Here is a 21544-nt window from a genome sequence, read left to right as displayed (position 1 = left end):
AAAAAACTACCTCTGATAAAGATGTACAGCACTTTTAAGCGTGAATGGATGGCTTTGGATACACCTACCTTTATATTTACATCTGCTCCATTGCAGACCAAGAGCTCTAAACACAATGCTCCATGTGTCGACGCAGCAGCAAAGTGCAAAGGTGTAAACCCCTTCTCATTCACTTGATTTACATTAGCACCACAGTCTATGAGTTCATTCACTACAACATCTTGCCCATTGTAACAAGCTACATGGAGAGGAGTATTTCCATAGGCATTTGGCTCATTCATCTGTAAGAGAAAAAAACCCCAAGATTAGTTAGTAGGCTAAAAGCTGTTCTTAATGCAGCATTTAATTCTAACAAAGGAAAAAATTGCATGTCATGAGATTAAGTTTTGGAACTCTTCAGAACCACAAATTAAAAGCAAGTTCTGGATATAGCATTTTGATTGAGATCTGTGTCCTGGGGAAGAGTATGATTGCTTTACAAGCGAGCCAACCTCCTCCAATTGTCTCCACACCAGCTTCCTGTATGCAGCTTAAGAGAACACACACATGCCAAAAATATCAACTGTGGCAATTTGCACAGATGCTACAAAGCATAGCACAGACCTCTATAAAACAGCATTGCAAGTTTTCATTAAAAACAGAGGTCAAAGAGGCTTTGTGTGTGTGCATATAGAAACAGAATTTCTTGTTGTACACAACATGACACTGAATTCTGATCTACTTCTCAATACAGAGCTTGAGCTGCAATCTCCAGCCTCGCAAGACTAAGATGGTGACTCACAATGTAGATTTCTTACACAGTTTCACAGTTCACTGTTAACACGCTTTCTGCAGGAAGGTACTGTAGAACCTTTTAATTTATTTTACATTTCAATATTAATATGGCCTCACTGTTGTATTGAAGTTTCTCACAATTTTTAGTATTTTCTAACATTTATGTCATGTAGAAAGTCAGTACCATCTGTATTTTACCAACTGAAGCAAAAGCACTGGATTTCCTGCACTTCAAATATGATTGTGTGGCAAAGCTAGGATCGGAATTCCTATTTCCTGACTTCCAGTCCAATGCATTAAGAGCAAGAAATATCAAATAAACAAAAAGCCCTATTAAATACACACTTATTTTCAAATTATTGTGCAAAATCTGCAAGGCTCTTAAGGAGGTTTTCTCTTAATGGAGAAATGAGGGTTTATAAAAGAAAAAGTAGTATTTCCAGAGATCTTCATTCTCATACTTTCACTATATCATAACCCGTCCCTAAATAAACAGCGTGCTACAGTACTAACAAGAGCATTTCAAACAATTCAAAAAATTATTTCCCATTTTGTTTTATTTTTCCTTACATCAACTCCAAGATCCAGAAGATATTTGACTACACTAATCATTCCACTAGATGCTGCAGCATGTAAGGGTGTATATGATTTCTTGTCTTTGCATGTCACTTCAGCTGTATGGGTCACGAGTAATTTCACAACTTCAATATGACCTAAAATAATAAAGAAAAATAAAATGAAGCATCATTTTTTATTAACCAGCACAGGTTTGCAAACTTAGTAATTCTAAAATTGTTATAACATATCAAGACATTATTCCTTTGGACCTTAATGTGAAAAACAAAGAATTGTTCCTGTTTCCTAATCCTATAATAAACTATAAAAGCAACACAAAGTAATCATCTCCACACACCACACCCAATCATAGCATTTACATTGCAAAAATAAATTTGTATACTCAAAACACAGTCTTGTCCTCTGCTTACACAGAAGGGTTTTTTTTAAGACTTGAGAACTAAAGAGGCAAAGTAACTTTGCCATTATTAAATATTTACTGCAAATTTACATTAACAACTTGAGAGACAATATGACTGTCAATCTTCCACCATCACCCCAATTCCAAACATGCCCATTAGGATTTTTAAATCTTAGGCAGAAACTTTGAAAAACAGATGCAAATACAAAAAGAAGAAAATACTCTACTAGTACATAAAAATATATCCCTCCAGTCCAACTTCCTTTACCCATAAAACATTTAAAATGTTAAGCCACATCATACAGGATTTAGTAAAGCTCTATTTTAAAGACTGACTCAGATGGTCTTTGAGGAGCTGCAGCCTTTTAAAAGCATCAGCTGCTCTCCTAAGACAATGGAAGGAGAGTAAGAGTCGAGTTGGGATCATGAGGAAGGAGTGACGTGGGGAAGTTCCAGGCAGAAAAGAGAAGAGAGAGCAGGGAGCCCACCCTCAGGTGGTGGGCAGTAGCTCTCACTGCCAGCTTTGGGCCAGGGACCCCAACACCAACACCCATCACTGCTGCAAAGGGCAATGAGCTTTCCCCCTCCATGCCCACATGCTCCTCCTCTGCTTGTAGGCACTTGTGACACTGCCTGCGAAGAGGCCAAGAAAATTGGGTAACCAAATATCTGTCATTCTTGCTCCGTAGTTAATTTAACTGCCACATCATCATTGAAAACACATGGACAGTCATGACAAAGTCTGCAGAATAAAGAAATATGTGAGTTTAACAGACCACAATACACTTGGTGCTTTACCTCTGTAACTGACCCATACAGACACATGGGGCCTCTTTATTTTACCTTTCTAGTGACACCCTTTCCTTAGTTAAAGAAGTGATGAGGGGCACAGTGAATACTTATGTTTATACTTATCCAGTCAGACATCTAAGTAGAAAGTATCAAATCCAGCTTTCAGTTTAAGTGCTTCACAAAGAGTGTGGGTCTTTGCTTTTTAAGCAGTTAAGAGAATTTGCAAAAGTTTGAATATAAAGTGCCTACCCAAAGGAATATAGACAAAGCTATTTTATAAACATGCAGACACTGTGATAGTTATTTTATGCTGCATACCCAACAGCACACAAAACACCATTTCACCTAGCTATACCAACAAAAATCATAAGACTTTACCAGTGCAATGTGAAGTGCTGCAATAATATTTCACTTAATTACCTCAGTACAGTAGGAAAGAAGGGAAAGAGAAATGCAAACATGATACTCATCTTCTGACCCAAATACAATGGGGATCAGAATGAAAACAAGCCCTACATGAGAGACAGAAGTACAAAAGATATTGAAAGCAGTGACAGGAATAGAGACAGTGAAGAGAACAGTGGCAGAAAAAAGTTTAAAGAGAAGATAAAAAACAAAAAAAACCACCCTGACCTGCATTGAAAAGGCAAGCAGCAATCAGTGGAAGACTCTCAGAGAGAAGAGCAAGGTACTTGACGTGAGAAGTGCTGCAGAGACATCCCAGTGCACCAATGAGGGCAACACCAGCACACAGGAATGTAAGTCCATTTGAGTCGCAGCTTTGCAGCTGGACAGCAATGGAGCCGGGTGAAAAGCAGGAAGGAAGCGAAAACAATGGATATAACCCTAGAAAGTTATTTATAGTAGAGTGACAAAAAGCATAACTTTTTTATTTTATGATCAGTTTTACATGGTGGAAAGCTTTTAAGGTGTTCTTCAAACAACTGGAGCAATGTACAATGGCTCTAAATTGTGAGAGAGAATGTAATTTTTTTTTTTTTTTTTTTTTTTACTTTGATTGAAGACTTTCAAAAGCTTTTTCTTCTCTGTTGTCTATAAGGATATTTAGGTAGATCAACATCAGTTAAATTACGTTTTTCGTGCCCATAGACTGTTCATTAAGAGAGTTTCCTGTCAATGGTCTACAAAACAGCACTGATTAAAATTGGAATAAATGTAGCTTATCTGAAAAACTGAAGACTTTTCTCTCATCAAGGTATGCACAAGCCAGAAGGTGTCTCTGGCCTCTCATTGACACTTGTCAGTTTGCTGACATTTCATGCACCAATTTCGTTCAACAAAATTTTGCAAATAACCACCTTCAGTAAGGTGGCTGGACAGATTGTCACAGACATTGCTTTGCAGATGTAAGTACATTAAAAAACACTAATGCAAAATATTGCAAAGAACATTAGATCAATAATGAAGATTGTTCTTTAACTTCTGAGGTTTCAAGCACTGGTATCGGTACCTGAAGTGCAATCTCATCCAGCTTCAAATATTAAATTAAGAACATTATGCTGTGATGATCACTTCATAATTCAATGGCACATTCAATTCTTTTCAAGTCTGATAAAAGGCAAGGAAGAACATTACTCTGACAGTATTGCCAGGGCATTGATCAAGACCATAAGAACAATAATTATCCTCTCCTGGAATAAGAATGGCAAGGCAAGAATTTGTCGTTTCAGAGATGAAATATTCTTTGAAAATACAATCCCTGAGGATGCTGTAACGATCCTCTGTTTCAGGTGCCCCTTGTATTAACTGCTTACTTTTTGTTTAGCATTACTGCAAAATTCTTCCACCTGTGACTAGACTTGCTGACTGAAGAACATAGTTCCTCCTTTCTGAAGAATAAAACTACTTACCTTACTTTTCTTTTTCCAACAAATTGATTTTCCTCACCACAAAATACACATTTACAAGACAATTTGAACTATACTATTGATTTTTTTTGGCAGACACAGATAACCTAAATGCTTACAATGCAAATATTTTTCCTAGAAATATGTAAAACCACAAAACATGAGATGATTTTTCTTTATTACTACAGTATTAATCAACTGAAATATGTACATACCCATATATGCTGCCCAATGTATAGCTCGTCTGTCTTTCTTGTCAAATGCATTAATATTGGCCCCTCTAGACAACAGTAAGCTGACCATCTGAGATAAAGAAGAGAAATCTTCTATTCATAATGGAAAACTTTGCTTCAACCGAGAAAACCATAAAAGAAAACAAAAATTTATGCCTTTTCAGAGCATTTAAATGTGCTGGGTTTTGAATATTCTGTACGTTTGAAAAAAATGGCTGTCACAATGAAGTGACTGTAAGGAACACAAAACTTCATGTCAACAACACACTTCTCAGCTAAATATGGCAAAGCCATGAAATCTTTCAAATCTTCATGTTATTACTAAGGGACTACTGAGTCAGAGCTTAATACATATATTTCCTCCAAACTTCAGTGACAACATATTCTCTATGTTCACTATTTACTGAACAGAAAAATATCCTGTTTTTTCCATTCTAAATTTAGCTGTTACTAATTTAATTCCACTTAACTTGACAAATTTGCTTCTGTCGTAAGAAAAGTGAATACTGTAATAAACTTCCAATTAAATGAAGTAACATTTATTTTCCACAACCTTTCTGCACAGAAATGAATACAAAAAACAAATTCAAATACAAAATAGGCATTGGGGTTTTCTGAGGGAATTGGGGAGAAATGGTTTTAAACTCAAAAATGAAACATCAGAAATGTGAGGGACAGAATGATGAGTGGAAAACAAGTTAAGAAAATTAACTTTTACCTCAACGTGTCCACTGAAGGCTGCATGATGCAATGCAGTTCTGCCTGCTCGATCAGACACATTTACATTGCTTAGGAGAGGCACCAAAGCTTCAGCACACTTCACAGCTTTGTTTGCAGCTGCTATATGGAGGGGTGTCTGCCAGTTTTTATCACGAGCATTGACATCTGCTGAATGCTTTAACAACACCTGAACAGCATCCTGAAAGCATTTACAAAAAAACCAAGCCACTTAGTAAAGATCTCAAATGACAGCCTTGGATTTAAGGACAGTACAGTGGAAAACAACTCTTTACAATTTGTTCATTTGCAAACATAATCTTTGGGACACTTTGGGATTTGTACTTCATCATAAATCCAGACTTGGGGATGTTCTCAAGGACATGAATGATTTAACCAAACCAACCATTTCCAGGTCTTTAATCTAGTTTCTTAAGCCACATGGAAAATTGTTTTGTCATCACAACTGATTTCCAAAGTTTAATTAACCACCCTAGGATTTCTTCCATTAGTAGATTCCCTAGCCAAGGATTAGTGAAGTACTATGAACTTATAATGAATTTTCATCTATCTGCCAAGCAAAATTTTTCAACTGACCAAGTCTACAAATGGCAAAACTCAAGATGATTAAATGCACATTTAGAGAACCACAGATAAAACAGTGCACGGTCACAAGAAGTTTCAACATACACTGTTGCAAAACTCATGAAAACCGTTTCAAAATATTCCACTGAACTCCATCTCTCAAATGATTATTCATTTCCTTTTGTTACAAGCTGTGAAAATCTGACAAATAAGACTGTAATTCTTACAGCAAAATAAACAAATCCCATTAAAATATGCGCACGCAATTGGAATGCATAAAAAAATAAACGTGTTGGTAGTATCAACATGATGATAAATATTGCATTTTGCATCAGCTGTGTGACCTTCCCACGATTCACTAATTGCTTTTGGCGACTGCCAACTCAGTCACTGAGCATACAAATAATTGATTACCACTTTGAACTTAAAACATGTTACCACAAGTTGTTACTAGAGCTTTTGAATTACACTGTGGTACAATAGTAAAGTACTATTCTCAGCTGTGAGCAGAATGCTAACTCAGTATTGATCCTATTTATATTAGAATAAATCATATTTAAAATGTTTAAATTTATTGTACTTTCCATAAAAAATTACATAGGAACAAACACAAAAGTGAAAATACTGCATCACAGGCTTGTAATTGAATAAGAAAATTGAATAGGTCTTCTTCTCTCTGAGAAACTGAAGTAGATTTAGTACTTTAAAAAACTAATTATATTTTAACTCTTGTATTTTTAACCCAAATAGTAAGAAATATCATATCAGAACAAGGAAATTTTAGAACAGCTATTACCTTTTTTGCAGAAGGAAGCACCATAACATTAGTATAAAAACAATGAATCTCATTTTTATGTGCGTATGCATTAATGAAGTTCATGACTGAATCTACTTTGGGTTTGGTTTTTTTTTTAATTTGCAACAGGCACACACAAATAAAAATGTGACTGTCTTGACATGAAGCTGCCTGAACTTGTGCAGCTGACAGCTAAATCCATAACTCCAGCTATTTTTTAAGTTTCAGTGTCCTTGTTTAATTGCAGCTGTCCTTACTTCAAGAGTCCAGAAGTTTTAATGAAATCATTATCAAGTATTTTTATTACAGCTTTTTATCCAGTGCCCCAAACCCATATAGGTCTGTCAGCTAGAATACAGTGCTTACACATATCAACCATGTATATGGGCTCCCACGATTCACTGTGTTTATAAATAGAGAATTCTGACAAGCGTCTACCAAACATCTGACTGGTTTACTTGTCTTGTTTGCCTTTGATTAATATTTTGTTTAAAATCTTCCATATTTAAAAATAACTATGGCCGTGGCTGAATTTCTTGAAGTTATCATTTAAACTCAGTTTGTTTGCAGCACTCCTCTGCCTCTGCAAGCATTACTGATGTGGAGAAGCTTTTATTGTTCCTCAGCTCTGAAGAACGCAGCATTTGGTGCTTCGGTCAGCTCCCAAAGGAACAGCCTAAAAATATCCCAAGAACAAACAGCATTTGGGAATAAAGCGCCCTTGAAGATTCATTTTCAAATGCTGTTTTTTTGAATAACATGATCTCTACATAACTTTGCTATTAATGCTAGTGACAAAATACTGCAATTTATCCAGGGAATTCAAAAGCAAAAACTGAAACAAGGCTTATTTAGACAGCTCATGGATCAAACGCTTGAAGCTCAATGCTTGTCAAAACTAAAATATTCAATTCTATCTTCCCAAACAAAAATTTACTAATAAAAAACCTTTATTTGAGATGTACTGAAATGAGCATCAATTTGATTCAGGATCTCAAAGGAGATGGTTTTGCATAAACTCTTCCACATAACAAGCTCAGCATTTCTCTGTTTGTTTTGATCTTCTACAGGCATTTAAATTTTTTATTAGGACAACCACCACAGAGAAACAATAACAAAGTGATTTCTTGCATTATTATATTCTCACAACTGTATAACTGGAAGACTTCGAGAAACAGTCTACATTCCACTTAAAATTTTTAAAGTGATATTCAATACTATTAATTAATCACTTTTTTAAAAAGACACTGGCAAGCCTTTATAGAACCTTTTATTTCTTCAATGCCTGAACAGATAAGCATGTAAAAAAATAAAGAAATGCAAAGAACATGCTGTAAAAGTTGTTCTAAATCTTAATTCATCTGTACTTCCCTCCTGCTGAGCCATTCTGGTTACCCTAGGAGAAGTAAACTGGACTTGAGGACGCTGCACGCAGAGTCCTCTGCTAGGGTAGTCACAGAGAGCAAAGCTGAGAACTCAAAGTTTATAGCTGTCCTCCTTTCTTAGTGCTCAAGCAAGAGATATACATATATATATACCCTCAACAGGCCAAACCGCTGCAAAAATGTTCTGCAATTCCAAACATTTGGAGTAGCTTCACATTTTAAAAAATGAACAATGGGCAGAAGGTAATTTGAGATGTCTTGTTGTAACACAAAGTAGTCAAAAAGAGCAACATACCTCACTACAAGATGCTACAGCTCTATGTAAAGGAGTCAACCATTTGCTGTCTTTGGCATTAACTCTAGCTCCTGTAACAAAAAATAAAAATAACAGAAATTTAAAATATATTTACAAATTGACTGAAATATTTTCAAGAACAGAGATAGAACTACTGGAATTTACTTATTCTAGGCATTTCTTTGCATTTTTCATGCAAAAAAATGAAAAGGAATCTTTTCTCCAGCTGAAGTCAACTCTTTGAGGAAATACTTTTAAGACTGCACCAATAATACTCTTCCACATCAAAATATACTTTTACATTAGGTCATCCTCTATAATCTTTTGCACTTCCAAAGCCACATAAAAGGCCGCTGTGTAAGAAAGACGAATTCCTTGCCTTCATACAGCAATAAAAATCTCATAGTTTCCCACTATACTTGAAATTCTCCATTAAAATACAGAAAGACGCTGCATTTACTCCCCATGCCTCCAGTTGCCTTGTGGTTGCCATATCTGATGGACAGGTATATAGAATGAGGATGATTCTTCTACTGGGACTTAGTCTGGGAACAAATCTTCACTACTCTAGCAGGTCACCAAGCCCCACCCCCGCCAGGACCTCCTGGTCCTCCCTTCATGACAGCCACACCTCTCTACTTCTGAAAGCACACTCAAGGAACAGCTGTCCCTGTCCCCAGGAAATAAAGCTGCACAAACATCTCTAAGGGACACAAGCCTGGGTTTGGATTTTAATTATTTCCTTAATGATGAAAGGAAAGAAGGGTTTGGGAACTTCTTTCCCCTGAAGGAAGCAGCTGAACTACATTTTAACTTCCAGTGAACTCCAACAAACAAGAAAACTTAATGATTAAGGTTAATAACTTAATCTCTTACTGATACACACACATATATAACCTCGTAGGATGTTTATACCCTGATTGGAAATTTATCCATCTTTATTTTGAAACTTCTGAGATTTTACAGGGATAGCTTAGACAAAATCTTACATTCCAAGAATCTTACATTCTTGGAAATACTGTTGGAAAGAACAGTAACATTAATGCTGATTAACTGCTCAGGCTAAACATAATACTGGTATGTCAGAAGCCACTGCAGTTTTTTCTATGCAAAGAACAGAAAAGGATGGAAGGCCAGTAAGAAACAAGATGCCAAAAGCTTGGCAGGTCAAGTCAGGATACTCAACTGAGAAACAGGGTATTTTGATCCAAGGCCTGCACCCACAAAGAAGTCTCTCCCAGTCCACTTGATCAAGAAACATAGCATTGTGTACAAAATCATGGTTGTATATACTAAGCAAACCAAATATCTGAAGTCAATTCTCTTGAGTTCTGAATCAATCAATGCCTTTCAGTCATAAGAACAGAACACGGAAGCTGATGCAGGATCCAAATTTACAGTTTCATCCAGGTCTTCCAGGCACTGGACAGAGACTGAGGTCTAACTGCTGGCTGCAATTTCAGGGATTTCCATCTTTCCTTATCTAAATTTCAGAATAGGATGTCATCCTATTTTCCTAAGTGCAAAAGTTTTTGAAAAATAAGGCTAATAAATAGGGAAGAAAAAGTCCAAGTCCACTTGAAGAAAACCCCTGTAATCTAAAAGAAATTTAAGAGATACTGCAAGTATCTGTTTTTGTCAAACATCCTAAGGACCCAGTGGTGCATTGCACCACATCATGTGCCATAGTGTACTGTACTATATCAAGTCTTGCACAGAACTCCAGCAAAGAAAGAATTTGAGTATTCTAAAAGTCACTAGAAATCCTTCCCAAAAGACAGTAAGTGATGAATGACATCACAAATATAATGAAGTAATGATTGGTAAGTGAGAATGTAATCAATATATTTCAAAAGTATCTGTAATTCTTGATTATATTCCAGGTAATTGTTGGCCACATCTTGTTTTTAGCAGATGAGAAAAGCAAGAGCCAAAATCATACTCCAAGCTCCACCTGACTTCACATCTAGCCAACAAACAAGGAATAAAGACTTTCATAGTCTGATTTCTATCTCTTACTCTAGGACACAAATGTCTTTAAAGCATTTGAAAGAACTTGAGTGAGTTAGAAAGTCATTAATTACCATCCCGATTTTCCTGAGGAAAATGCATTTGCAAGACTTGGGGTCAGGTCAGAACCATCCAAGTAATGAAGCCCAAGACAGGAAAGGAAACGTGCCCACCAGAAGTGGAGAAATGCACATTTCCACTCCAAAACAGCAGCAGTTACCTAAGCTCTAGCTCTAAGTGAAAATGTGCTTAGAGGCCAAGCAGTGTTTCTGTGTTAAGATTTTATTGACATTTCTGGTACTTTTAACACGGCCTAAAAACTATACCAGAAGAGAGAAGAAATAAATATGAAAAGATACTATACAAAAGGCTTTCACAATGGTAAGTTAACCACACTTGCTAAGACTAAAAGAAAAGAGTATGTGAAAGTAAGAAAGAAAATCAGCATTAGCCAGAGAAATGTCTAAGGAAATTTGAAGTGATATCTAAAAGGAATATGGTCCTCTCAAAAGAACAAAAATAACAGCAATATATGCCCCCCATTCCATAAGTCACCTTCCACCCAAAGAAACAAGGAAGCCTAGGTCTAGCACACTAAAACAGTGTCATGTACAGATACTAAATTAAGTTAACTTTTCAAATACACAAAGAATTGTAGATTCTCAGACACGGGAAAAGCCAAAGTTGACTTTTGATAACAAATCTGAATCTCTGATGGACTTACTTAAGAAAGAACCACCAAGCTTGTTTTTTCCTTCCACAACAAAAACTGTTAAAAAAGTTGCAAATTTTCTATATTGAAAGACAAAGTTTTTAAGCAATAATCAGAATAAATGTACTAACAAAAACATATATGCATTTTTAATGTGGGAATTGGGCGATCTACAGCTCTAGAGACATTAAACAAAATAACATTTTTAAATTAATAGAGAGATACTTTGCCCTTAAATTTCTCCAAGAAGCCATGCTGCCAAGAATCATTTAAATTTCATAAAGGAGCTTCTCCAAACAGCCTTGCATCTGAGGACATAATTCTCCTCTCGGCTGCTCTTCACTGCCTAGTACATGATTTGGGGAAAATGTCACTGTTCCTCCCTGACCCTTCATGGGCTTCCTCAAACCTATCACAGTCCTACCATGCAACAGTGAGGGAGTTTACAGCCTTGATCATCTGAGGAAAAGCTCTACTCCATACCACTGCAAATAAATGTTATAAAATTGTATTACACCTCTACCAAATAACTTTTGCTTTAAGATATTGCTTCACAGTTTGCTGAAAGACAGTCTGAACACATGCATGTGTATAACCTACTGCACAGGACTGCCAATGCAATATTATCCCTGTGAAGCTCAACCTGCTGACATGTTAACCAGGGCATTTCTTACATTTCAAATGCCAGCTATGAGCAGTTTGCTTTTTCAAAGCACAGTACAGTGTATCTTAATCCCCACTGCGCAAAACAAAAAAAAAACCAAAACAAAAAACAACCCAAACAAACTGCTCTTCTCCCCCTCCCTGCCTCTGTCCCTTGGATCTTCCAGACTTCAAGGGCCTGGTCTTAACATGTTTATTAGAACTTCTCATTTGTTTACTATAAGATTTCTTACATTTCAATTATTTTAATGCCGTAGAGTTTGCAGGAAAAGGATTAAGGGGCTTGTCAGAGAGAGCAGTCACAATGCTGGAACACAAATAGTCAACTTGAACTTAAGATCCAATCATGTAAATGACCCTCTCCTAAAACATCACCTTCCAAACAAAGCAAATTATTCTTCCATGTTGGTGCAGTAAGCCAAAATATTAAACAAGATCACCCCTTTCATCACTAATTTTGCTAGTACAGCCCAGTAAGTTTACACATCTAAGTAAATATAAAAGCAGGACTTTTGCTCTGCAAAACATGGGGTTGGGGGAGGGAATGAGAGAGAAGTATTACATAATTTTCTTCCCTTGTCCCTGAATCTAACATTTCATCTTGCCAAGTTGTACTCACAAGACTGACAATTAGAAAGACGTTTTATTTAATAAAGTATAGAAACTACTGAAAAGCTTCGTGATGCTTACTTCTAGCAAACTTATGTTTCAACAGACACATTTTCCAGCTGAATACGTGCACTGATTTACAGAATGATCCTGGGGGGTTTAATTCTACCAGTCCACGTGTGGCAATTGCACATTTAAATGCGCTATTAGCCACCAATTCCTGAAACATACGTTTCTACATACTTCTTGGTGTCCATATCCTTACATTCCAGTAAGAGCTAGCATCTCAACCATCTCTTAGAAAGACAGACAAGGAACGACTGAGCAGGAAATGCTGCAAGGGGCAACCACACATCTCTTCCTTCACCCATAAACTGCCACACAACTCTTAGCACTGCCCTGTGTCTCACACCACCTCTGTGTTCCGCTCACAAAAACTCTTGCTGTGACACTCCTCCCCTGCTCCTCTGCACCAGAACTCTTCCTATTTGGAAATGTCCTCAGAAGACTAATGAATGCAGTGGCTGAATTACTTATGTGTCACTAGCTGGAAATAGATTAAAAAATACAACAGAACTGACAAGATATTTTCATCTTTGCTCACAGTACTGACTTAAGTAGTCAATTGCCTTCCACTGTTCTGTTTGCAGTCTGTATTTTTAGATTCTCAAGGATCGTATTTTCCTTTGTTATTGTACAAGATGTGCTAGTGACTGAGCAATATCATAACATAAGCAAAGAAAGCAAAAGTGTTTTCATTCAGTTATGCAATACAGACACCCAATGTTCAGTATCTGAAACTCTGAAATGTCTATTTAGGAAGAAAAGATGTAAATAAGATCTTTATAGAGTGCATTTAAGAAAGTAACAAACTTTGTCTTAAAAACAAGTATACTGTAATAATTTTAGGAATTATCTTGGAGAAGTTAGGAACATCTCAGGTGTAAATCCCTGAGAGTAACCACTAGTCCTACTGTAATTAAATTCTATTTAATTATTTTCCTGACAGGTAGTAATATGTTCAGAAGTTCTTCCTTTTGAATGATTCACTTTTTTATCTAGAGACCTTGGAAGTACCCAAACTGGCAAGCAGAAATTCTCAGACTCTACTGAAGAATAAATAGATAGAGAAGAAAACATTTCCTTAGATAGAAAAATACGCAAACAGTCAGGAGGAGACAGAGAAGTTTTTAAAGCAAAAGAAGATTTGAGATATGAATTGGAATAACGAGTAATAGAAATTGGGTGTAATTTCCTATTGAAAACTTGGATACATGGAAAATCATTGCTGCAAAAATAATGAGTAAGACCTTATGGAGAGAAAGCCTCTTGCTATTTCAAAGCTAAATGCATAGCAGAAGATCTACAGCATAGTGAAAAAATCTAAGAGGAACAGGTCTGGAATCTTTTGTCAAGACAAAATGATACTTCAAGAACAGTTTTTATTTTTGTTCCTTAAGAAACAAACAAACAAAACCCCTCACAAACCCCAAAACAACCCCACAAAACAAAAACCAAAAGCACATGGAGATACACTGGCCACAAAAGGGAGGAAATCCACAATCAAGTCAAACCCATCCTTCCAGGATTTTACTGATTTGTCAGTATAAGCCAATTTCCTTTTAGAATGTCATAGTTTCTGCTGCTTCTCAGCTGCCATCCCCTTGAGCTTCAGCGAGCAACATGAGGTTCTCTGACTCAAGCTACTGAGAAATTCTATCTTCTCCTGAGTCAGCTTAATTTTCTCTCCCAAAGAACATCAGAGCTACTTTCTCCACAGCAACTGACTTTTACTGCTGCCAGGGGGAAGTTAGGCCAGTTTGAAAAACATCAGCCAACATCGCTGTCAAAAGAAGAGGAAGAGGTCGAAAGATCCAGTCAGTGTCAAAGGGGCCCCTGTGAAACGCCTTCAGTGCGTGGGTACATCTGCAATCCAAACAAAGGGAGCTTCATTCGGCTGGGGCTGAGATAGCAAGAGCCTTTCAACAGCTGAGCTGTGTGACTGTCATTGCATGGATCTCTAATACTCACAGGGATTCATAATTAGATGGAAGAAATACAGGTAGAGCAGTGTAACACTGAAGGGTCTTTACTGGCTTCCAAAATCTGTTATTACTGTAATGGTAGCTTTCCAGCATCAGCATGATTCTTACATTTTTCAGCTGACCCAGAGGAAACAAAAACTCGGGGGCTGCCAAACCTTAATGAGATTGAGTTTGGCCATACTCATGTAACACTGAGCTTCATGCAGAGAAAATACTGGGTTAAGCAAACATCAATGTGTTGTGTTAGTATTTAAGTATCAATGTAATATAGTAACCAAATCTATTCAGAAGAAAACAACCAACAATTCAAATGTTGATTTTTGTGAATTACATTGATTTCAGTGAAAGCAATAATCATCTGCATGTTAATTTTAGAAAATAAGTGGAAAAAGTTAGTAATCAAAAGAACACATTCTGTGATCACACTCATCTGTTCTGCTTTTCATGTGACACTTCCTGGCACAGTAGACTCTGATGGTATTAAAAATCATGGGACAACTGGACAGAATGGTTCTTTTACAAAGCAAGAAGCCTCACCAGAACACTTCATTTGCAGGACTTAAAGAAGAGTTTGATTTTTTAAATCAGGACTTCTTGGAAAGAAGAAAAAGCTGGACATTCAGTTAATTGAGACTTTATTATACTTTTCTACTTCTCAGTAGTTTCCCATTGTTTACACTCTTAAAGTCAGTGCAATTATGCAAAGTAGACAGATGTATTTGTGCATGAGGATGGAGAGCTCTACAAAGGTCATAAAAAGAACAACTGTGATGAGTGTTACTACTCTTCCCAGAGTAATACAAAAAGGAAAAGGCTTCTAAAATTATGATTCTCGAGTGACTAAAATATAAACTTCTGTTCTATCCTCCTGGATGTTATAAATAATCTTCATGCCTCCTCTTTATTTACTGGTCACCTCCCTACACAACAAATCTAGGAATGCTAATTGCTCATCAAGCTACAATCCAGCAGTGAGAGATGATTTGAAAATTTAGACTTCCACAGACCACAGTGGTATGAAAAATCTGTTGGTAAGACATTCACATCTGCAGGGGACAAGTTTATTAGTGTTCAGTCTTGAAATAAAAAACAAAAGGCAATCTAAATGTCCAGGCCCAAACTGGGTAAAGCAATTTTCTTTGATGTTTGGAGCCTGTATCCAAACCATCACCTTCAGATTCCTTGTCCAGGTGAAAAGACAATGGGAAAGGTCACAGAGCAACCTTAGGATTTAAGGAAAATATCTCAAGAATTCAACAACCAAGTAAGAATGCTCTAAAGACTGAAAACTTACTCCAAAAAAGTCAGCAAAAAGGCTCAATCAGTTTTATCTTCAGCATGTGCAATATGGGTTACTTAGGTCTATAGCAAAGTAATATAAAGACATTGTGACTGCAACATATGATCCACAATACATATTTGAAAGCAATGTGGAACCCCTGGAGCAGGATGAAAAAGACGTTCCAGTCAAATTAAAAAACCCTATGTGTAAGTAGTGTATAATAACACTTTAAGAATAGAGAATAATGAGAAAGAATCAAGTAAGAGCCACTGAATAGTGGAAAGATTAATAGTGACTTCAGTAATTTTGAGGTCCAGTTTGAAGAAGGAATAAAAACATCAAAGGAAACAGTCTTTGTAGAATAGTTTGCACAGCAGAAAAACTGTAAAGTGGTTCCTAGTAACATCCCAGCAAAGCTATGTTAGAGGACATTACAAGTTGCAAAGACAAGCTTTCACAAGGTGAGAAATGCTAGGATGAAAGCAGTCTATACTTCATTCAATTCCTTGTGCAGGTATGTTACAATAGGTCAGTTAAAGTCACATACACAATTTTTACATGCAAATTTACTGCAGAGGAGATGGTTGCACAGAAATGCTATTTATTCAACAAACCACTTTCCTCAATTTTAAAAAAGAGGTCTTACAACACAACAGTTTTCAAGCCTTGCTGTGGTAATAGATGTTCTTTATTTGCTCCCTAATGCTCATCTATTAGTATGTAACATTATACATCTGTCTCAAAGGAGAGATTTGATTTCCAGCTGAAACACAACAGATGAATTTTCCTTATCTTTATGAAATGGAGAGGATAAATATATGAAATGGAGAGGATAAATATACTTAACCTCTGTTCCTCATCTTTCAATTAAGAGAGCTAAAAGACAAATCATAACTTGTGCATTTTGAGACACTTAGACCTGATTTCTCTGAGAAGCAGCTGGCTTAGCACTTCTGATACAGCTGAGTGCTCACACTTCACCAACCACAAAGATTTCAAATCCAGCATCCAGAAATGAAGAAGACTAAATTGGTGACTGCTTTTTAAAGATTTAAGAGGCTTGCCTAAAACTACTGCTTGCAGGCAGGTAATACAGATTTGTGCCCAAGTACAGCATAGCCTCGCAAACTGAACAGCCTGAACACTCAGACATCACTTTCATCCTGCAACTGATGTCCCTCTTCACTCACTCACAAATGTGTCAACAACTCACACCTACCTGTGCATCCCTCACTGTACCACCCTGGTTCACTCCCAGTGCAGCCTCTCCCTAGGACTTTCAGGAGGCTGTGCCTCTCCAGCAAGGCACAACATGGTACTGAAGTCCAGAGCACAGCATGTGAGCACAGCAAGGTTGGACTGACATTGCCACAGCTTTCAAATCTTTGGATTTGCAGCTATCCAATGCATTGTTTTGCTGTAAGCAAATCTTAATTTTCATTAAAAAAATGCTGTCTGGGACATATCAATGTCTCACATCATCCCTGAACAATCTGCAGACACTGCAGCACCCACAAGCTCTCCATGCAACTGCTCCATTTTGGATTATTCATACAGCCCTAATTCTTACCTCCCTTCTTTGTTCTCCATTTTTCCTTATACTTAAACCCATGCCATGTGCCCAAATAGCAGGACTAATACTTCTTCTCCTACCACTGCCCACCAGTCAGGGTCTTGTTTCATTCCCATCTAAACTAGAATTTCCCTTCTTTATAAGGCCTATGCCTGAGAGAGGGGTATATTGTTCTATGACAGTTCTGGTAAATGGACTGTGCTCATCCAAACCACTGAAGATTCACTCTCAGAAGTAGCTGACTACAACTTTGCAAAGTTTGTAACATTGTTAGTTGTTGAAAAGGGTCACTATATATTTTCAAGAATCATCAGAACTTGCCTTTCTTCCTGTTAGGGAAAAACAGCACTTTTTTAGATTTTCAAACCTTGCGCCTCTTCAAAAGTGAACTTTTTTGAACAAAATGTCACTATAGAGTATGTTCATAAGATAGCTATATTAATTAATATCACATCATGTATATTTATTATATGTATATATAATTAAAGAGAGTATAACTAATATATATAATGAAAATATTACATCATCCTAAAATTATAACAAATTAAATTATGCCTAGCAATTTCAGTTGAAGGTCTGGAAGCAACTCCTACAATCCTAAAAGTGGCATGTCCTTAAAGCAGAATTTGTTATAAAGGGTTGATGGGGTAGTGGAAGTAGCCAGCTTTGCACAGGTAAGGTGTGCAATTAAGCAGACTGGAGATTAAAGTAGTTCTGTGGGACTGCTTAAGTTTCATCTTTCTATATAAGCTTAAAGCTCTGTATTATGGATTCAGCTGCAAGCTACCTGTCTGTCCAAGATCAAAGACAATCAATTCAGTCCTTCAGTCATGACGTTCTTCTTTAGGTTTTTGGTTTAGTTTCTTGTATTTTTTTTTTTTTAAAAAAAACCCCAAAGTATACTGTTTTACAGAAATTGGAATTTTTCTTAGTACAAATAAATAGGGAAAAAAGATGAGATTTCAACTTTTTCAGCTGGTCCTAATCATATTCTGTGCATTTAAGCCAACAGGCAAAGATACTTAAAATAATACAACCAACTCTGGATGTCATCTTCTACATTCAAATGTAATTGCATTTCTGAAGGGCATTTCAGAATGACAGCAATGCTGCTAACATCTACCTATAACATACACACTACTACTTCTTTAAACTAGTGTTGAACTATTGAAAGCTGATCAAGCTACAAATAAAAATAGCTACAACTGAGAAAGCTTTCTACAAAGAAATATTTTAGAGCACAACTACACAGTATTGTAACACTAATAAGTCTGGAACCCAAAATTTCAGTACAAGCATCTTTACTTTCAAGTACATTGAATGTCTCAATAAAAGCTACACAAACTAAGATGTACATAAATACTTCTTTGGATGCGCATAGTTATTTGTTTTCCATTAACAGGAACAGAACATACCAGATAAAATAAGTAGTTCAATAATTTCTGCATCTCCCAGATAGGCAGCAGCATGTAAAGGGGTCCTTTTCTCATTATCCTGTGGTAAGAGGGGGGAAAAAAGGTTTTATTTAAAATAAAAAAAAGTATGATTTAGCATTTTGTATGTTATGAAAAACACTGCATAAAAGTTCATCTTCCAAATACTGTACATTTTATATTTTTAAAAAAGCATAATTACTCTAAAGACATCAGTCACATTTACTAGGACTAATTACTCTAAAGACATCAGTCACATTTACTAGCACAAGCATGCTTCTCCCTAAGGAGCTCTTAACACCTACACAGTCAACCCCTGTTTTCCTGATGCACACAGGATGCTCATCACATCTTTAGATTAATCCACCAGTCATAAATCACCATTCACTTGTCTCCAGAGACAAGAATTCGAGTCTGTCCTACACAGTTAGAAACTGTGTTATTGTCATATGCAACAATTAGTGAGAAACATTTTCTTTGTGAAGTTTAAAGCAATTTCAGAAGTTATTATTTTAACAGAAAACAGAAAAGAAGCTATAGTGGAATCCAATTTCAACTCTTTCATTTACTGTAAACAAGTGAAGAAAAGATAGAGGTGAAATTTATTTTGCTAAAAACCCACTCTGCAAGTAACACCCACTACTTTTAATTAGTTCAAGCTGATCTAAGGTCTTTCTGAAGGTAAGAGATCTTATTTATCAATGCACAATATATACCAATGAAGATTCTCTTTTGAAAGGTTAACAAAAAATATCTCTCAACTCTTTCAGGATGAGTGCCAATTTCCCTGCACCAGTATACAGCTAAATCAGAAAAATAAGATCACATCACAGTGGGTGATAAAAATGAACAAGAACCAACCAGTTTGCTCTCTGAGGGAAGGCTGGTGAGAAATCAGAAAAGAGACAGATAATCAGTCAGCATCCTGGTTCTGGTCTAAGCTCTGCTTGGATGTCTGGATCTTTTTAGTAGAGTTTCAAATACACTGGGGGTGAGGGATCAAGATTATATGCAGCAAGAAATTTTAAGTGACAAGATATTTCTATTAATTCAACGGTTGTGTCACGACTATCATAAAATTAACACACATTTTTTATTGACATTTTATTGTGAAAAGCATTCTTCTCCCTTGCTAGAGTAACCTTATTTAGTGAATCCTGACTCAAGAGCTAGCATCACAGAAGAATAAAATTAGAGTTCATGGCAGGAAAAATCTTATAGCAAAACTGGAGCTGAGACCCAAGAAGTTCTTCTAAAACTTAAAGGACAACTTCAGAATTCAGAACATTTGAACCACCCCCTCTAAGAAAACACCACCGCACACACAACCTCTTGCCCCAACCAACCTACTCCCTGTTTAGTCCCTGCTCAGAAAAAGTCAAAGCTACACAGTTCACCATATTAGCAGGGTTTCCGAACAAAATTTTTTGAATTACACGCAAGAAATTCCAAATTGAGCAGTGCAAACCTGACACTGATGCACCCGAAGGAATCAATGCTACACTTTTCACTAACACCACATAGTATCTCACCAATTTCTTGCCAGGATGTCTCAAATGCAGCTTACACATCTAGGATAATAAAAGACAGGCCCCTGGCACCAAGGACTTGCTATCCCGAAAAAAAAAAAAAAAAAAAAAAGGGGGGGGGGAGGGGGCAGGGAAGAAAAAGGAAAGGGAAAGGAAAAAGAAAAATACTAGAAGCACGAGGGAAAAAGAAAAGCAATACAAATATTAAACTTGCTTCTCCAGCTGAAAGACAGTAAAGACCAGCCAGCAATGAAAATCTGTTTTCATTCCTCCAGTAGAGAGGACAGAGCTCTGTAATGCTAAAGAGTGTATAAACTAGAGCTTAAGGAACACAATATGATAGTACCCTGTCTGCAATTTCATCATAGTATTAGAGAAAATAAGATGGGCCATGAGCACATTCTTCTGTAGAGACAGAATTTAGACAGGAACATGAGCAAAAACTGAGTTCCCCACTCAAAGGGCAAAACTGATTATTATAAAAAGGTTCCATCACACTTGTGTTGTTGGTAACTTTGTTATGTTTTGGGGGTTTTTTTTAACATCTCAGTAACCCACTAACTCAGTCCTATCAGTAACCAATGTGACAGAACGAATCAGAAATCTTTCAATAAAACAGTGGACAGAAGGGAGATCTTTATGTAGAAATACACTAATCACCAAGCCACAAATGTATTCCCCTGAAACATCCATGGTCCAAACTTCTGATGAATTTCAGACATATTTCTCAAAAAAATCCAACCTCTAGTAACAAAATTGTTGAGCATCCTGGAATCACCAAGATACAAACATAAAAGCAGCTTAAACACAAGAAACATTTCCACTCCACCACTCCTGTTTCCAAGCTGTGAGTTTCCAGTCATGCAAATATTTCAGTTTTGCTGCTCTTAAGCTGAGAAATTGAAAATACTCAAAGCCCAACTCCCACTTCTGCAGCAGGGAGTACAAACTGGGAGCATACGTATGCAGGAGGTTGGAGATGTCCCTGCTCTCTGCAGCACCAGGGCAGCACTGCTGGGACACTCGGGGCTTGTCATTTTCTGGGTCAACTCCGGAGTTTGGTATTTCAACAATCCCAAGCCCCAGGGTATCTACCGACCACAAATATTCCACATGCTGAGGGTGCTTTGACAGAAGCCCTGGCCTTTCTTTCCCCTCCAGTTTCATAGCTGGCATTTTTTTGATGCTTCCAAACAATATTTTTAAAATTTAACTTCTCTGTGCAATAGTTTTTGGTTTCGTATTTAAAAACCTGGTTTTCAGAACT

General features: G+C 36.7%; 1 protein-coding gene across 5 annotated transcripts in view; it reads right to left on the bottom strand.

Moving 5' to 3' along the window:
• Nucleotides 1–21544, bottom strand: part of ANKRD28 (ankyrin repeat domain 28) — a 119061-nt gene that overhangs the window by 33950 nt on the left and 63567 nt on the right. For all 5 annotated transcript variants that reach the window (XR_004240084.1, XM_032108689.1, XM_032108680.1 and 2 more), the window contains 6 exons: nt 18731–18809; nt 8422–8492; nt 5362–5562; nt 4626–4713; nt 1345–1487; nt 69–281 (listed from right to left, as the gene is read on the bottom strand). Coding sequence is in view for 4 of the 5 variants with exons in the window: in XM_032108689.1 (XP_031964580.1) it covers nt 69–281; nt 1345–1487; nt 4626–4713; nt 5362–5562; nt 8422–8492; nt 18731–18809 (795 nt within the window). In the remaining variant the exon portion in view is untranslated. The remainder of the gene's footprint in view (nt 1–68; nt 282–1344; nt 1488–4625; nt 4714–5361; nt 5563–8421; nt 8493–18730; nt 18810–21544) is intronic.

This window comes from Corvus moneduloides, chromosome 1 (genome assembly GCF_009650955.1).
Source record: "Corvus moneduloides isolate bCorMon1 chromosome 1, bCorMon1.pri, whole genome shotgun sequence".
NCBI classification, from domain to species: Eukaryota; Metazoa; Chordata; class Aves; order Passeriformes; family Corvidae; genus Corvus; species Corvus moneduloides.
This window is presented reverse-complemented; position numbering and strand designations above follow the sequence as displayed.